This window comes from Solanum dulcamara, chromosome 11 (assembly GCF_947179165.1).
Source record: "Solanum dulcamara chromosome 11, daSolDulc1.2, whole genome shotgun sequence".
NCBI lineage: Eukaryota > Viridiplantae > Streptophyta > Magnoliopsida > Solanales > Solanaceae > Solanum > Solanum dulcamara.
In genome coordinates this window covers 50,224,738-50,243,722 of record NC_077247.1, presented here as the reverse complement: position 1 = coordinate 50,243,722, position 18,985 = coordinate 50,224,738, and the positions used below count along the sequence as shown (strand labels likewise).

At 35.4% G+C, this 18,985-nt stretch overlaps 1 protein-coding gene across 1 annotated transcript; it reads right to left on the bottom strand.

Annotated features, from left to right (window-relative positions):
* Window positions 1-6,463: 6,463 nt before the first annotated feature.
* On the bottom strand, window positions 6,464-18,772 carry LOC129872063 (calcium permeable stress-gated cation channel 1-like). Its single transcript, XM_055946916.1, has 12 exons — window positions 18,229-18,772; window positions 17,209-17,529; window positions 16,188-16,334; window positions 15,571-15,706; window positions 14,166-14,267; window positions 13,139-13,258; window positions 12,907-12,987; window positions 11,866-12,206; window positions 10,687-10,932; window positions 9,261-9,585; window positions 7,190-7,423; window positions 6,464-7,041 (listed from the first exon to the last, which is right to left on the bottom strand). Exons 2-12 carry the CDS (start codon window positions 17,520-17,522, stop codon window positions 6,790-6,792), a joined length of 2,298 nt encoding a protein of 765 aa, XP_055802891.1. The 5' UTR covers window positions 17,523-17,529; window positions 18,229-18,772; the 3' UTR covers window positions 6,464-6,789.
* Between the last annotated feature and the right edge of the window lie 213 nt (window positions 18,773-18,985).

The window sequence follows — 18,985 nt, the reverse complement described above, 5'->3', positions numbered from 1 at the left end:
TCTAACTAATTCTATTTTGGAAAAAAAAAATTACCATGATAAAATAAAATGTTTCTTTCTTGAAAATAACTCAATAAACTTGTAAACTCTGGTGATTTATTTTTAGTGTTAATAGTAACATATTCAATATAATTTCTTAAAGTTTTAAAAAAATAGAGTTCATGCAGATTTTATCAAAACTATTTTTGATACACTCTCGAATTAAAAAAAAGGAAAATATAACACTTATAAAGACATTAGCAATAACAACAATAGTTAAAAAAAAAAAAAAAACTATGGCATAAGAGACACCATAGAAAATTAAGAATGAGATATATATACCAAAATAGTAAAATAATTAAAATATCAAAAATAATACTAATACTACTAGTAGGACCATGGGCGGAACCATCTTAAGCAAAGAATGGTCCGATACACACCCTTCACTGAAAAATTATGTGATATTCAAACGTTAAATGTTAGGTATATTATGAGCGTATATTTAATTTTACACACCCTCAATATAACTTAAAAAGAATTAGCACACTTTTCACTAAATTACTTTTGTCCCACCCAAGTAGGAGAAATAAGATGTGAAACTATTTACAAGTAGCCTTTTACCAAATTCTTCACCTCCACACTCTATTATCAAGGGTCACGTCCTTGATAAGCTGAAGACTTGTCATGGTCGACCTGATCACCTTTCTTCAATATTTTTTTGTCTGCTTCTACATTTCCTCATGTTCTCCGGCGTCAAGCTATCGCACCTTCTCACTAGGACGTCTGTAAATCTCCTCTTGACTTGTTTGAATTATCTCAGTTTCACCTCCCACATTTTGTTCTACATGAATGTCACTTTCATCTTAGTCTAAGTATTTTTATTTTGATTAAATACATCAAATTTCCTCTGAACTTGACAACAAAATTTACTTTAACATTTTAACAATATCGGCGTTTAAATACCCCCTTAATAACTTTCAAGTGAATTAAATACCACCCTGAGAGCATAATATCACTCTCACCCGCCACATCATAGCCATATAAGCACCACATCACAACCATGAAGGCACCACATCATTAATTATTATTTTTTGCTTATTCACCTTTTTTCTTAAACATTTTTTAAAACTCATTACACTAATCAATTAATTAATTAAAAAATCATTTTCTAAATTTAAAATGTGAAATCGTATTTATTAATTTAAAATATTTTTAACAAGTGGGTCCCACCTCCTTAAACCCTTCTCTTCTACCCCCTCCTCCCCCGCCCTTCCCCCTCTTTCTTCTTCCTTATTTCACCATTTTCGGCCTTCACCGTTTCCGACCATTTTCAGCCTCCAACTTCAAACCCTCTCCCTCCCCCACCCCACCCCACCCCCCACAAATCTGCCCATGGGAGAATGGTATGGAAGCCACTTTTTTCTTCATAACTCAAATAAAAAATGAAGATTGTACAAGAAAGCTAATAGATCCACATTTTTTGTATCACAACTATTAAAATCAAAATGAATCACTCAAAATTCAAGAAAATTATCATTCAATAATATGATGTTCGTGTTGAATTTTGTGGATTAAGGAAGAGCCGGTGAGGTGGGGATGAAGATAAAAAAAAATGACTAATATAAAAGAAGAAAGGTATAAGAAGTGCTTCAATGTGAGAAAAAGGTATTTGGTAAAGATAACAAAATTAAGAGAGAAATGTTTTTACATATTTTTAGAAAATTGGGACCCCAAATTTCATTTACCTCTAAGAAATTTCATGTATTTATTAAAAAATTAATTTATAAAAAAATTAAAATATTATTTATATATTGGCCAATAAAAGAAGGCCATATGTACAATTTTATCATTCCATTTTATTATTATTTATTATTTCGTGCGCTTTTAGGAGAATGAGTGCACTCTTTTTGCCAAGTAATTCTTTAGTGGGATATTTAATTTACTTAAGAGTTTCTAAGAATATTTAAACGTTCGTGTAGTTAAAATACTAAAATAAATTTTACTGTTAAGTTAAGAAAAAAATTGATGTATTTACCCTTTTATTTTCAATTATATATCTTCTAATAAACGCACACACCCATTAATACACTCGCGAAGTGGCCATAACTTGGTTGATTAATTTGAATTGTCGAGAAAATTTACTATGTAGGGTCAAATGTAATAGGGAAAAAGTTATTTTTTAGAGTAATTGAAGGTCAAAATTGCAATTTACAAGTTTGTTAAACCTTATCCTCTAAATTCTCAAGGCTAAAAAGGGAAAAATACGGCCAAAACTAGGTTCCCAGACCACGTGCTTCACTACGTAGGCCGTTTTTCACGTGTAATGTACTCATCACATAATCTTCGTCACATAATCTTCTTTTTTTAAGAAATATATTTTCTCGTATTATTCCTCAATTTCATTTTACTTGGTCATAAAAATAAATATTCTATTTTATTTGTTTATTTCATATTATAATTAATATTAAATAACAACAATAACAACCCAGTGAAATTCCACAACGCGGGGTCTGGGAGGGTATAGTGTACGCAGACCTTACTCCTACCAAGGTAGGACGGCTGTTTTCGAGAGACTCTCGGCTCAATAGAAACATAAAAAGAGGTTATATAAGGCTAAGAAGTTCAAAGCGCTATGAGAAATCAAATAACGAAAGCAACACAGATAAAATAAAGTAATCAAAGTATAGGAAGTAATAGATAATAACAGAAATCAGAGCACAAGAAATTATAGTGCGCTAATGCGCCTAATAATATGGAAGAATAACGCGAGACTATGTACTAGCCTTCTACCCTAATATGAGTCATCCACACCCTCCTATCTAAGGTCATGTCCTCAGTAAGTTGTAGCTGCGTCATGTCTTGTCTAATCACCTCTCCGCAATATTTCTTCGCCCTACCCCTACCTATTCTGAAACCATCCATGGCCAACCTCTCACACTTCCACACTAGGGCATCTGTGTCTCTCCTCTTCACATGTCCAAACCATCTCAGTCGCATTTTTGCATCCTGTCTTCTACCGAGGTCACTCCTACTTTGTCCCGAATAGCCTCATTTCTAATCTTGTCACTCCTGGTATGCCCACACATCCATCTCAACATTCTCATTTCGGCAACTTTCATCTTTTGAACATGAGAGACCTTAACTGGTCAATACTCCATCCCATATAACATAGCTGGTCTAACCACCACTTTGTAGAACTTGCCCTTAAGTTGTGGTAGCACTTTCTTGTCACATAGCACACCGGAAGCTAGCCTCCATTTCATCCACCCTGCCCCAATACGATTTGTGACATCATCGTCAATCTCTCTGCTATCTTGCATGATAGACCCAAGGTACTTGAAACTACTTTTCTTTTGGATGGCCTGGTCACGAAGCCTAACTTCCGCGCCAACCTCCTGAGATGTCTCATTGAACTTGCACTCTAAGTACTCTGTCTTGGTCCTACTCAGCTTAAACCCTTTAGACTCTAAGGTTTTTCTCCAATCCTCCAGCTTAGCGTTAACTCTGCTACGAGTATCATCGATCAGTACTATGTCGTCCGCGAAAAGCATACACCATTACACCTCACCTTGAATTTGTCGCGTCAATCCATCCATCACCAAGGAAAATAAAAATGGACGAAGAGTTGATCCTTGATGCAATCCCATCACAACTGGGAAGTGATCTGAGTCCCCTCCTACTGTCCTTACCTTGCTTTTGACACCCTCATACATGTCCTTAATCATCCTAATGTACGCCATAGGTACACCTTTAGCCTCCATATATCTCTACAGTATCTCTCGTGGGATTTTATCGTAAGCCTTTTCTAGGTCGATGGATATCATATGCAAGTCCCTCTTCTTCTCCCTATACTTCTCCACCAGTCTCCTCATAAGATGGATGGCTTCTGAAGTTGAGCATCCCGGCATAAATCCGAACTGGTTCTCTAAAATAGACATGTCTCTCCTCACCTTCATCTCCACCACTCTTTCCCACACTTTCATAGTATGGCTTAGAAGCTTGATATCTCTATAGTTGTTGCAGCTCTGGATATCCCCCCTTGTTTTTGTATAGAGGGATCATTATGCTCGACCTCCATTCTTCGGGCATCGTTTCCGTCTATGACATTAAATAACTTAGTCAGCCATTCCAAACCTACCGAGCTCGCGCTCTTCCAAAATTCTCCAAGAATCTCGTCAGGTCCGGTCGCTCTTCCCCAGTGCATCCTATGCATAACACCTTTAACCTCTTCGACCGTAATACTCCTTCAATACCTAAAATCGTGACGCCTCCCTGTATGTTCCAAATCTCCCAACACAATCTCTTTGTCCCCTTCTTCATTCAAGAGCTTATGGAAGTATGACTGTCATCTCTGTTTAATGAGGGTCTCATCTACCAATACCTTTCCATACTCGTCCTTAATTCACTTCACTTGATCCACATCGCCTGCCCTTCTCTCCCGCACCCTGGCTAGCCTGAATAATTTCCTATCCCCGTCCTTCTCTTCTAGTTCAACATAAAGACGTTCAAAAGCTGCCGTTTTTGCCCTCGAAACCGCCGACTTTGCCTCCTTCCTCGCTATCTTATAAAGTTCCGTATTTGTCCATTTCTCTACCTCATCCTTGTTTTCTATCAAATTCGCATACGCCATCTTCTTTGCTTCCACCTTCCCTTGCACTTCTCCATTCCATCATTCGTCCCCTCGATGCCGACCACGGCTACCTGTCGAGACTCCCAACACTTTCCTTGCTACAACCCTCATACAACTAGCCGTCCTATCCCACATACTGTTCGCATCCCCACTTCTATCTCAGGCCCCCATATCCTTCAATTTCTCTCCCATCTCCAGGGCACTAGCCGTGGTCAAACTCCCACATCTGATCCTAGGTCGATCATCCCCGACCCTCTTCTTCCTCGTCATCTTGATCCCTAAATCCATCACCAAGAGCTTATGTCGGGTCATAAGGTTGTCGATCGAAATGACCTTAAAGTCTTTGCACAAACCTTTATCATCTTTCCTAAGGAGTAAAAAAATCTATCTGAGTCTTAGGCACCGAACTACGGAAGGTTACCAAGTGGTCCTCCTTCTTTGGGAAACTCGAATTGGATATCACCAACACAAAAGCTCTTGCTAAATCCAAAAGTGAAACTCCTCATCCATTTCTATCCCTGAAGCCAAGGCCTCCATGCACATCATCATACCCCTCCCGAAATAGACCTGATGTGCCCATTGAAACCCCCTCCCACAAAAAGCTTCTCAGTAGGCGGTATGCCTCCCACTAACTCGTCTAAATCCTCCCAAAAACGCCTCTTATCCTCCACGCCTATGCCCGCTCGCGGCGCATAAGTACTAATAATATTCAACGTGATCCCTTCAACGACCACCTTAATCGACATCATCCTATTAGTGACTCTCCTAACCTCCACCACCTGATCCCTTAAATCACTGTCTACTAAAATGTCTACCCCATTCCTATATTTCCTATACTGTTTCATAATTTTAAATAATTATATAAAATATCAAGTTAAAATTTTAAAATATTATTAATACAATTAACTTAATAAAATATATATTTAATTAAAAAAAATTAAAAATATGTGACATCAACATAAATCAAATAATATGAAACAGTGATCGTTGTTGGATGTTCCAACATATAGAATATAAGGTATGATGATTTTGTTTCCTTTGCACTATTTTATATCTCATATATTTATGTAATGTAAAAGGGATATTTATTCTTTCTCTTTTATATTTGTTGGATTTTAAAAGATGTGAATGAAAAATGAAGTATATTTTCTGAAAAGACAACGAGAAAAATGCAATTTGAAATTTTGAATAACATCTTTTCACATCGAAAGATTGTGACTTTTTTTAAGAGTAGTAACTTTTTCGAAGGATTGAGACTTTTTCAAAGGGTTGTGACTTTCGGATAATGCACGATAAACGCATGTTCATACTATCTTTTGCTGACTATAAATAGAAGGGTTTCCTCTATTTTCAACAATGAATTTTCTGATCTCTTACTATTCTTCTTCACAAAAACTCAAGTGTGATTTGCAACGTTGAGTGAGTTCGAATTTCAGCAGAATTGAGGTACCACTATTTTGCTGAAGTAAATTGTTCTATCTTGAAAAAATATATTCCATAACTTCGGGTGGGTACTTAAGGAAAATAATTTTCATAAGGACACATTGTAAATTCAATGGACACAATTTTTCATTCCTTCATCTTGTTTACTATTATTATTTCTTTAATAGTATCTGTTATTCATATTTTATTGAATAGATTTAAGCCAGCTAACAATGTATAGTGAAGTTATGTTTCTGCCCTACTTCACATTTGTTTCTAAAAATACACATTAATAAAACTTGGTTCTGGGGTTGCTTATTGTTCTATGACATAAATCTTACCTATTTCAATTGAACCACAGACGATTTTAACAACTTCTCATATACAAACTAAAAAAACAGACCAAACAAGAAATCCAGCTATCTTCTTAACTGAGATAGATAAAAACAAATATATTCCCCTAAAAAGCTTTGTGTACAAGTTATATCCTCAGCGTCAACAACCAGCAAATGCTAAAAATATGAACATCCTTAAGTGTACAAAACTTCTAATGCCACACCTATAGAAACCGGAGTTCTTTACAATTTTTTGTAGTTTCAACGCCAACTGTCCCAAGGTGAACTGGTCCAGCCAGCTCAAATATGATGCGTTGAAGTGCTCTATGTACCACTTTGTTAAAAGGTTGAAGCTCCGCGATCTAACTCTCATGCACAAAGGAGGTGAAATATTCCAAACTAACATTCTAAGCTGTTTATTGTTCATGAAATAACTGCATCAGGAAGTGATGGAGACGAGCCAGCGCTGACTTTGCTGGGAACTGGTGTATTCATTCTTGACTGGCGTTTTGTGGGGACAAGCACGCTATCAGTCTCCAGTTTCATCATGATGTCCTCATCTTCGTCCTCATCATCGTCTTTGAAAACTGGATGCACATAAGCATTTTGAAGGTAGCCCTTCAGATTAAGGTTCGGTTCCCTTGCTTGTTCCAGAGTATCTCTCATCCTTGCTTCCTGGAACCGATAAGAAGATAGCGTAAGTCGTAGAATAGAAGGCATTTGAAGAAAATCAAAATGGAAACACCGCCAATGTTATCAGAAAAATGAGCTAAACCTATTATAACAGCGAAAATTCTTATTTGCAAGATGTGCTTCTACACACCTGTATTGGATATTTGGTGAAAGCTGGCTCATAACGACCTTTGCAGTATAAGTGAAATGAGATGGTCAGTACTGGAAGGGCAATCAGGAAAGGTGCTGACTGAGTGGCATGTTTTGTACTTAGCAAGCCCAGTAGAGATAACTGAGAAAAGCACAGAGCGAAAATTATACGTCCATGAACATCTGGCCAGAATGCTGCTGCACTTTCGTACTCCTGATTGTATACATTTATAATCTGCGCAGTCTCAGGAAAAGAATCCATCAGAAAAAGCTTATTGTTACATGCAACCATGTCTATGTCAGCAATTTCATATCAGCACCATTACAATATGCAAATAGGAGACTAAAAATAAATTTTACTAGGAGATGTATATTGGTCATGAAATTTCATTCACAATCTGATGTTATATTAATTCTCCTCATCTTCATGAGGAATAATGATCATACATATAACTTAAGTACACCCCTCAATTTTGTCATTTAGACCTGATATACCCTTGTTATGAAAGTGGCTCATATATACCCCTGCCATTACACAAATGGCTCACATACCATTACAAAAGTTGCTTACATACCATTACAAAAGTTGCTTACATATACCCCTAACCGTTACAAAAATAGCTCACATATACCATTTTTTATCGTAAGGAAGTGAAAAATTAATTTTTTGATTTTTAATTTTAAAAAAAATTCATTTAAGTTGCTTACATACCATTACAAAAGTTGCATACATGTGATTATTTTTTTTTAGCAAAGTTTAGGGATATATATAATCTATTTCACACATTAATAATTTTGACTTCTTTGATTATCACTATTTGAGTTTCTAATTCTTTTTTATTATTATTTTTTCATTCTTTGGTGTAAATATAAGAGAAATTTTAAAAAAAGTGTGAATGGAAAAAAGAAAAAAAATATTTAAAACTATTTTTTTGCAGCTATATTGTAATTTAGTTTTTGTATCTATAAAAAAAATTAAATTTTACAATAAAAATAGTGAGAAAAATAAATTTGCCCATCAAAATAATAAATTCAAATTAGCCGTTGAATCAAAAGAGTCAAAAAAATAAATTATGTATGAGAAGGATCAAATATACCCTACATGTATTATTTTTTTAATAAAAAACTTCAAAAAAATAATTTTTTCACTAAGGTATATTTTAGTCATTTGTATAACAATAGGGATATATATGAGTCACTTTCATAACAAAGTGAGGGATATATCAACCCCTTTCCCATAAATTAATAATAGACCTGCTGTGTAGACTTGTTAATTACACTATTGACATTGAACAACTAAAGGGTCAAAATAGTTATATCAAGGATAGTTGTACAGCTCCATCAACTAAATGCATCTCCATCAGTACAAGTTTTCCATATTCCCTTTGTCTGAATAAAATGTGGGAAGAATAATCAGTTAATAAATACCCCACAGTTAATGTGGTGTTGCATGTGCCTAAGAAACAACATTAAACGGCTTTCATATGAAACACAACATATCCCTGAACCCATGGGATTCCATTACTGATCCCAACATCAAAGCTGATGTAATCCCTAGCATGTCATCTATCTAAGTATTGTAAGGCATACACAGAACTACTTCAAAGGACATCAACTTCGACATGATATTCGTTACAATTACAATAAAGTGCCTTATGAGATACTCCATCCATTTCAATTTATTTGTCTTAGTTTGACTTGACACGGAGTTTAAGAAAGTAAATAAAATTTTTGAATCTTGTGGTTTTAAACATGCCATGTGGGATGTTGAAATTAAAAAGTTGTCAAATTAGAAAACATGCATTCTTTTTTTAATCAAACTGGATGTTGAAATCAAAAAGTTGTCAAATTAGAAAACATGCATTCTTTTTTTAATCAAACTAAAAAGTAAAGTAAGACGAACAAATTGAAACATAAGGAGTACTTATTATGAGAGTATGTGAACGTGAAGTTCTTGCAATATCAGCAAGTGTGTAATATTTGAAAACAATAGAATGTAATAAAGAGCCATATGTTCTAAAGACTAAACAAAGTGAAAGATATAGACATAAAAAGAAATAGAGAACACGAACCTGATGACGATACACTACAAATGCGAGGCCAAAGAAGACCAATATGAACGGAAGCAGAAATGGTGTGACCACAGCATAGACAAGCCCCAATAAGAAATATAATTGTATCTGTGGTTCCCCTGTGTTGAAACCAACGCTCCCAGGATCCATTGCTTCTTCTCTATCTTTTTCCGTTTTAACCAAGAAAAAGTTCTTCAAGTGGTAAAATATTAGCGGCTTCAGCCTTAGGATCTCTCCAGCAATACCAGCCCACCCGTCAACCATTATGTAGGTTATGAAGAAGGATGCTTTCATAGGAACTGCCACACCAATTGTTTTAGGGATTCTGCAGAAAATATAGGAAATTTTATTGCAAAATGCTCTTAGGTAAAAGGATATGGACTAGCAAGAATTGCCAAAGAATGGAAAGCTTGGAATACACCTAATAGGAATATAGGATAACACTGGCAATACGAATGTAATAGCAGAATCAGCACATAAAGAACCAATCATATATTGGCTGGAATCAATAAGACAAGTATTGACTAAAGATGTTTTTCCTCATATTCAAGCTGACAAGATAAGGCATTATTAAACATACTACAATTAAGTCTCTCTTAAGTATAGGACAGCTTAAGGATCCTCTCAAGTGTGAAGAAAACCTTCTAGAAACTGAACGAACTTGCCAAACACATATATGCATTCAACATTCATACTGAAGTCTATGTAACATACTTCTAGAGCTAGAAATTTAACTCGATTACAGCCATGGCACTCTGAGCAGGAACAAACTCGTTAATTAGAGTGGGGGTTTTAGGATAGTAAAAGAGCATAAATACATGATGGCATGCACGGTCTACATTAACATTTTCACATATTGGATGAGGCCATCTGTCATGAGGAAGCCTAGCCTATACGTGGCGGATCTAGGAATTTCACTTAGAGGGTTCGAATCTTGAACTTGGAACCTCAAGGTAAATCTTGTGTTTAGGGTATTCAAAATCTATATATATACGTAAAAAATAAAAAATAAATACTTTATATATATAGTGTAATTCCCCCTAGATCTGCCCCTGGTCATATCTATTGTTTTCTTGTAACGCCCAACTTCACCAGGACTACAAAACTGGTCCCTCAAATAAACATTTCACCGAATCCCCCAAGAGGACTGAGCTTCCCAGACACTGATATCTATCTCAGTGGTGTCATGCTTAACTCCATACGTGTGTCCAAGACGTTGCACTTTACTATTCTGAATAAATTGATTAGAGCAAAACTGAAAGACTAAATCTTTGTGAACATTGTAAACAATGTCCACGTGGAGAAACACTCTTTATGTGGCCATGCAGGCTCTAACTGCATTCCCAAAATTTCCCCATTGATTCACAAGTTAAATAAATAAAGGCTGAGGCAAATCTAGTAACATATTTTCACTAAAACAACGTACTGGTTTGCTGATTGATTGAGAAAGGAACTTAGTTGTTCAAATGCAGCTCCTGCAATTATATTCCCGAGGAACACATTCACAATAGTGAAGATGTAGTATTTGGATGCAGATTTCCTCTCTAGAGCTGATAAGCTTAGCCAGCCCTCAAATTTGGACATCATCATCAATATAGTTGGCAGAAATATGAGAAAGATCTTCAAAGCAATCCCAGGTAGAAACCCTTGGATGAATGACTTGATGACAGGTCTGCATGATAGATCAGCAGAATTATTAGCATAAAAGAGTAACCAAAAAACCTAAATTTGAGGTAAGCTGGTGCACAAATGCTATGATCATGATTGACACAAATACCAACTCAGACAACAGCCCATTCCTTAGCACAAAGACCAAAAAGGAGAGGAGAAAGCAAGAAAAGAACTTGGAAGAACCACTATCAGAGTCAATACAGCATTATATAAATAGTGTTTCATTGCAGAGTATGACTTGTCTTGTCAATTCAACATCACAAAAAATCAGAAATCCACGGATCATCTCCCTACGTAAATAGCGAATAACATTTTTAGATTGCACGCTTTTATCAAACATCTCTTTTGTGAGTGATGACATAATGACAAGAGCGATTAAGTATCTCAAGGAATGAAAGGACACAAATCATAGAAAGCTAAACTAACTATGCATTATTCACACAATTATCTTAGCTTCAATGTCAAACAAGTACCAGTAAGTACTCACAAATATCAAACCACTAAATTTTGTTTTTGAAACTTGTGTCACTAAGAGACATAAAATAAATGAACACAAGTAAAAAAATATCAAACCACTAGATTTTGTTTTTGAATTGTTTTCTTGTTTTTTTTTTTTTTGAGAAGGTAACGGTTGTATGTATTAAGCGCAAATCAGTAATGGGTTGTAACGAAACCATATATGCAAGTGAGCAAAAGAAAGCAACCATCCTACCATCCTAACAACCTAAAGTTCTAGGATACAACATATAGTATCTTCTGAGTAGACCAGATTGCACCAAAAACCATATATACATTTTGTTTTTGAATTTATTGTCACTTAGAGTCTTGATATAGATGAACCAAGGAATCATATCACCATCAAGGATAATGAGCAAGACAAATACTAATGAGAGATGGTGCTGACTACAGAACAAGTGTAAAATGTGGTACTCACTCGTCAATGATAACTTTCAGAAATGGTGCTTTCTTCCTAATCCCATCAAGGCTGGCAAGGGTTTGGACAAATGCAATTGGGATCATGAAGAAGAATGTCAGAAAAAAGAAGACAACAGCAATTATCAGCTTCCTAATTGTCAAAGAAACATAGGGGATTGCCAGGTTGTCCCAATATACATCACGCGGCTCTGGAGCCCATTCTGTCAACCACAAGGTTGGATTTCTGCATTGTTGTGTTTGTGCACAAACAGCGGCACCCCACCGCGATTTGAAGGAGACAAATGATGCAGGCATGATAGACTTTGGGTCTTTTTGTACCCTTTGTTTCTCTTCAGTTATCTACAAGTAAAGTCAGACCAAGACATTAGTAGAATTAGAGCTGATTTATAGCCAACAACATTAACCAACAACAACAAACTCAATGTAATCCCACCGGTGGGGTTTGAAGAGGGTAGAGTGTACGCAAACCTTACCCCTACCTTGAGAAGGCAAAGAGGTTGTTTCCGATAGACATGAAAAACAGGCAGCACTAACAAGCAGAAACAACAGTAAGAAAATAGGATATGACACTAAAGAATAGCAGGTAGTAATAAAAATCTAAATACAAGGAAAAACAAGAAGAAGAATACTATTGCTTTGAGAACGGGAAAGAAATATGCCCACCCTCCTACTAACCTTCTACCCGAATCTTCAACCTCCACACCCTCCCATCCAACAGCATTAACCAAAAACAGAAAAAAGGAACAACAGGAAAAAGATGAGAAAAAGAGAATGAGACTCATTTATGAATGTAGCAATGTCAGGTATATGGTTGATGGAAAGGAAAGTTATGTCCACTGGGATATCTTTTTCTAGTAAATAGGATATTTCTTTTTCCAGTATATAATAACCTATCAAAGTTCAGTGGTGCTGAAAGTAAGTCATTCAGTATTCTCCATGACACACTCTACGCCTCTGATCTAAGAAGGATAGATAAGTCAATAACATGCCGATTGGAAATCGTTAAACTTATTTAGAGAGATTAAAGTGTGGTATTTACCTCTTTTGACAATCGTTCAATTTCAGCAGTCTGATGCTCAATTGCGTCAACTTTTTCTCCAAAGCAGCCAAGGAAACCAGTCTGCAAATTTTTAAAAAGAATGCACTGAAACAACTTACCCCTTTAAAGGTAGACAAAACTTTGTTAAAAGGTACTCATTGAGTCTCGGAACATATTTTATGATATAAGAAATTAGAAATAACAATCTGTAGGATCAAGGTCACGTCCATACCTTCATCATAGGCCGTTTTGATTGATCCCTAGAGTACTTAAGTTGGTAATAGTCGAACCAATTTTGCTTACTCTTCTTCTCCTTCACCAATTTTGCTAGTTTGTTGGCATCATAAACACCCTATAGTAAAATCCAACTAAGTGAATAAAGATGAAATAGCATATCAACATAGAAAATAAACCATAGATTAAAAAATTGAATATAATTAGAAAATTTTAATCCATCCAACTGAAATATTCAACATGCAAGTTACTTACAATTAGTCAAGGTGTGCACAAGTTATATATATATATATATATTAATTAACTATTTGGTATAATGGATTTTGAAAAGTTCACAATTTTTCTTCTAAATTGACGTTCACTAGTGCCCATATGATGAACTAAAATCACTGGGTCCAAGAAAGCCTATGCGGAAAGTTTTCACGTTGAAATAAAAGAAGCCCAAATCAGTGTCCTCAACCAGTTAATTTCTTTTTTCTTTCTGTTTGTGATATATGTCGAGATGAACATTACTGCTTCCTTCTTTTATATTATATCTCAAGATGAAGACACATAAAGCAATATGCACAAGAAGCAGTGACAGACTCCATGATCTATGGACTGACATACCAAACATGTTTACAGTCTCCTCTCAAAAGAATATTAGCCAGTTCTGTTCCCAGCTAAGGGCTTCTGGCCTAAAGGAAGTGATTACTTGGCCATGAGAAGATATACCAACCTAAACTACATCCATCCATCTACGTGATAGGGAGTTTAGAAGCTAGATAAAAGTGTGACATTCTCTAACCACTTAAGAATTTAAATGAGCTGGTCACACAATTCAACATGGCAACGACCCGTGACGTGTGCCTAACCCACTCATCACGCACCGCTTCTTATCAGCTATCACTAGCCCAAAGCTTTGGGGGCTTCAACAAGGAGCATAGTTTCAACAACATATATCACTTCCTTAAAACAGTATGAGATACTTTATCTTATGTATCAGTAAAACAGCATGAGATACTTGTATTCCAGCAAGTTCAAACCTGATGCATAAGATAATGATCTTGATGGTTAACCAGGAAAAAGTGCTCCACACATTCACTAACTGATTCATCAGTATCAGGTGGAACATTCCTAACAAGGACCTGTAATAATCAAATTTTAGTGCAAGAAGTAATGTAGATAAAAGTTGCAGTCACATTGTTCAAGATAGTAGGCAAAAAAAAAAATCCAGATGGCAATAGGAAATGAGGTATATTCATTCTACGTAAATCTAGTCTATTGTTTACTCATAATGAAAATCTATATACTTGTAGATATGTTCCTCAAATAAAGTTCTCCGAAGGAGCATTAATGTGTCAAAACCTAAGAATGCTACTATGATTAGCTCTCTCCAAATAATAAAAAGATTACACTAGTAAAATTGATGTAAATACACATTCACATTTTCTGTATGCAATGTAAGACTTAGTGAAAACCCCATGAAAATATACTTACTCTGTACTCCCTTCTAACAAATTACCCTGATGTCATCGACTCCCCTAAAAAGGAATTGACTAAGATATGAACAAAAATGCACCACAAAGCCACATATGAACACATCAAGGGGGGGAATGGAAGTTATGAGACCTTCTGCTATTAAGCTGTCTTTCTACTGCTTAATCAAATGGCTAATATACATAAAGGAGTAATTGTTATGAATATCATTGTAAAAAAAGCTCCAACATCTTTCACTTCACCTCATAATTGAACAAGGTAAAAGTAATGTTTTGTGTTCAGTAAACTGCTTTCAAAAAGCTCATAAGATCTCTGTCCACACATTAGCTATATTGGGTATATGATAGCAAAGGAGTTCTAAATATATTAACCACTTAAATGGGGAAATTACAGGCTAATTTCTTGCTTCAAACAAAGGAGTATTGCAAAGAATTTTCAAGAAAAACCAATGTTTCAGTCCAACTTGATTGAGACCAAAAAGTTAGAAGATGTAAAAGATGAAGTTGATATCTGTTCACTGCCTTCCAGAAATTCATAAGATCTTTATCCATAGATTAGCCAAATCATGCAAACTATGAGAAGATTAAGATTGCGAATTTCAAACACAAACAAGAAAGTTGAAACTTAGAAACTTTGATTACTCTCTTAAGTTTGAACAGTTAAGGAGAAATACACGTCAGCTTCAATATCTGGCTTATCAACTTTCTAAAAACATAATGCATTTGTAGAGAACAAGAAAGTTGAAACTTAGAAACTTTGATTACTCTCTTAAGTTTGAACAGTTAAGGAGAAGTACACGTCAGCTTCAATATCTGTCTTATCAACTTTCTAAAAACATAATGCATTTGTAGAGAACAAATGCTTCAGTGATTAGATGCTCTTTCCAGAAACTAAATTTGTAAACACAGAAGAATTTAGATGTTCAATTTCGAAAAGTAAGGTGATACATACTGTATATTGGTCGGGGCGACGTTTTTCAGAGGCGACAAACTGCAACCTCATGGCTGCAACTTTTGCATACTCAGTTTTTAAGACATAGCAGGTCCAGAATGAGAAGGCATAAGCCATTACAATATGAGTCCAAAACCTGCAAAAATCAAGGTCAAGACGAATTACACCATGTAGTTTAAAAGGTAAGCAAAAGGGCATTGCCATTTTACTTGTAGATAACTTCACTTGAATGTTAAGTATGGATTTCAAGGTGGAATGTAAAATGGGTTAGCATATCTCAGAACTGGAACACTAAATACGGACTGCATACCCACTCAATGACTGATCCTCAAAACATGTCCAAGACAAATCTTGTTTGCAAGTTACTAGGTGGTCTCGCCAAGAAATATGAAAATTTTTATTCATGGCCCAAGAAGAAAGTCAAGGTCATGCAAAAGCAAGGCAGGTTACAATAGCATCATGGTAAAAGATAAAAACAAGTAAACAAGAGGAAGATATCAAAAGTCTTCAAGGCGTAAAACCTACATCAAAGACGACTTAAATGTTGATAAAACAATTTTGTAATGGAAAATCTACTGCATCAAATTCTTCAAATTTTGAAGGATAAATCTCCAAACCTGAGTGATCCAAGTGGAACATTTGAAACGGAAAGCTTATCAATGTCACTATAAGTAAAGTTGGATTTTGTCAGAGTGCTATTTGTCCAATTTACAGGTACCAGGATAGCCCATGCAAGCAACGTTATAGGAACAAATATTTTCAGCCTGCAGAAATCAAGAAGCAGTAATCATCACAGACCGCCCAGTATCTAAAAATAGAATGAAGGCAACAAAGGCAATAAACTTTAGTAGGAAACAAGGACCTATAAAGTATACAGCATTGAAATTGCTATTGTGCTGATTCTTTTTCCTGTTTCTGTTGCAACCTCGCTTGGGCCAAGGCATAGATGACAGATTGAATGATAAGACACCTAAATCCCCTTCCATTATAAGGATCATCCTCATCCTTTCTTTTAAGAAGAAGAAAAAGATACTATTTGAAAAACGGAACCGCCTATTTATCTTGATTTTACTATAAGAAAATAGCCAACAAAAAAGACAAGATAATCTAGTATGTTCGATTTTTTTCTGCTTTTCGAGTGAATCAACAGACTGAAGCAAAAAGCTAAAGTACTGATGTTTTGAGTTCTTAACTCCATGTTGAAGGCAGCCGCCTGGTCTTGTTACAACAGCAGATATATGGTTTTTCATTTTATGGTCACTGTTTGAAGTCAACCCTATTACTGATACAATCAACTGAGAAGTACAGATCCTCAATAGAAATACAGTCAGTCGCCGCCTTCTCTTCTTTTTTTTTGTTGGAATTTTAACTTAAAAATAAAAAGATAAATGATGAGCAATCTTTCAAATATCAGTTCATTTCATAGGGTCTATTCTGATATTTTCATATGGATGCAACAACGTGTATCATTCTTATCCGAAATGAATCCAGCTAACATGACAAAGCAAATTAAAAAAGGTAATAATACAATATTTCACCAAAGAAAAATACAATGGTATTAAAATATGGTTACTATTAACAATCGCACAGATATGCTTTATGGCTCCAAAAGTGATATCAATAATTAGAAAGCCATACCCTAGCAAGTATATGCGCAAATAAACGGCAGAGTCCAACCCTGCATGGTCAATAAGCTCAGGTTCGGGCATTTTTAGTGCATCTGGTATCCAGTTCAGAAATCTTATATATGCCCTCCAATCAACATTAACAAATTTCGTGACGAATGCCCCAGAGTGGGTGGGACTGTGTCTCAACCCCTTAAGATACCATTTGGGGAAATAAACTCTGTCATTGAATGGTTGGAGCCGCAGAATTGCAAATGCCACAAGAAAGATCAACGCAGATATAATATTTATTGCTGCTGAAAGGCCTATATCTTCAAGTGTCGCCATCTAGTACCTGTAAAGAGAAGATCAATGTCCTCCTTAGATGAGTATGTAAACTACAAGGAAATGTACAGTTCCGGATCTCCCCATCAGCTTCCTCCCCTCTGAAGGATATTTAAGCCACGAGAGAGAACAATCAAAGTAAATAGAGGCTGCTGCAAGTTTTAACATCTCAAGCAGGAAACCCTCTCACATTACAAAGCACAATCGCTGAAGGTTCTGCTTGTCAGCAGTGTTACCAAACATCCTTTCCACTTTAGTTACAATATGAACTTTCTATTTCTAAATTCAGCTGCTGCTTACTATTTTAAAGGAAGTTTCATTTGGATTACTTTGACTTCAAAATTACCATATATTCCTAATTGATAAAACAACTAAGGAAAAATACAACTGATCATCTCTATTTCTTCAACTCAGATAATCTGGGGAAAATGGAAATTCAAAATACACAAATTAGAAAGGTAGAAAATTAATCGAATCAGTTCCTAAAAGAGGAAAAAGGGTCCTACACTGTCAGAATTCACAAAAGATCAAACACAATTCAGAGATCAGGAAACACGTGAAACCTCATACACATTCAGAAAACTACGTAACTTCTTCACTGGAGTTAAGCAAAAGTAAAACCTCAATTTAGCACTTAGATTCATCAACAAAAGACCTTTTCAAGCACAAAAACTTTAAAAAAAAAAAAGTTGCAGAAAGAAGATCATACTATTGTGAGTCTTGACTATATATCTCTTTCCAATTACAGAGCTGCTGAGTATGGCAGAGAAACAGAGCAACAATAGCCGATCAGAAAAGTAGAAATACTTCAAAGCTCCATAAAAGCCAACAGTTGTCACTTTTTCCCCTTTCTTTCTCCTACTTTAACTAAACTCCAACCCAAATCAACCAAAAACCCACCAAGTCACAATTAAGTAATGTATCTTTTCTTGCACAATTTTGGATAATAATAAGAAGAAAATTTATTCACCATAATAGAAAAATTATGCAAGAAAAGAAAGGGGCAAGTCAGTTTTTTCCAACAAAACTCCACCCACCAAATCAAGAGTAATATATAATGTAGATATTTTTCTTGCACTGTTTTGGATAATAATAATAAGTAAAATATGCAAGAAAGTTGAGGTTTTTTGCCCAGAAGTCCAATTACTATATTTGGGGTAGAATTGAAGATGAAATCAAAAGTGTTTTCAGCACAGATACTGTTAAGGGGTATGATGTTAACGTTTCTTCTGTGAAACCAATCGATCTCTCTCCTCTTCTGGAGTAAATATAATAAAATTATTAATACTATTAAATACCTGGAGTTGTTTTATTTTAAGCATTTTTTAATTGTCGAGGAGCTGTGAAATTGAGAAGTTTCTTTACTTTTCCTGTCGGCAAAGGACCACGTGGATTATAACGGCTACTTCTTTGCCGTCGTGGACCCCGTTAGCCCCTAATGTTTTGAAAATTACATAAAATGACTT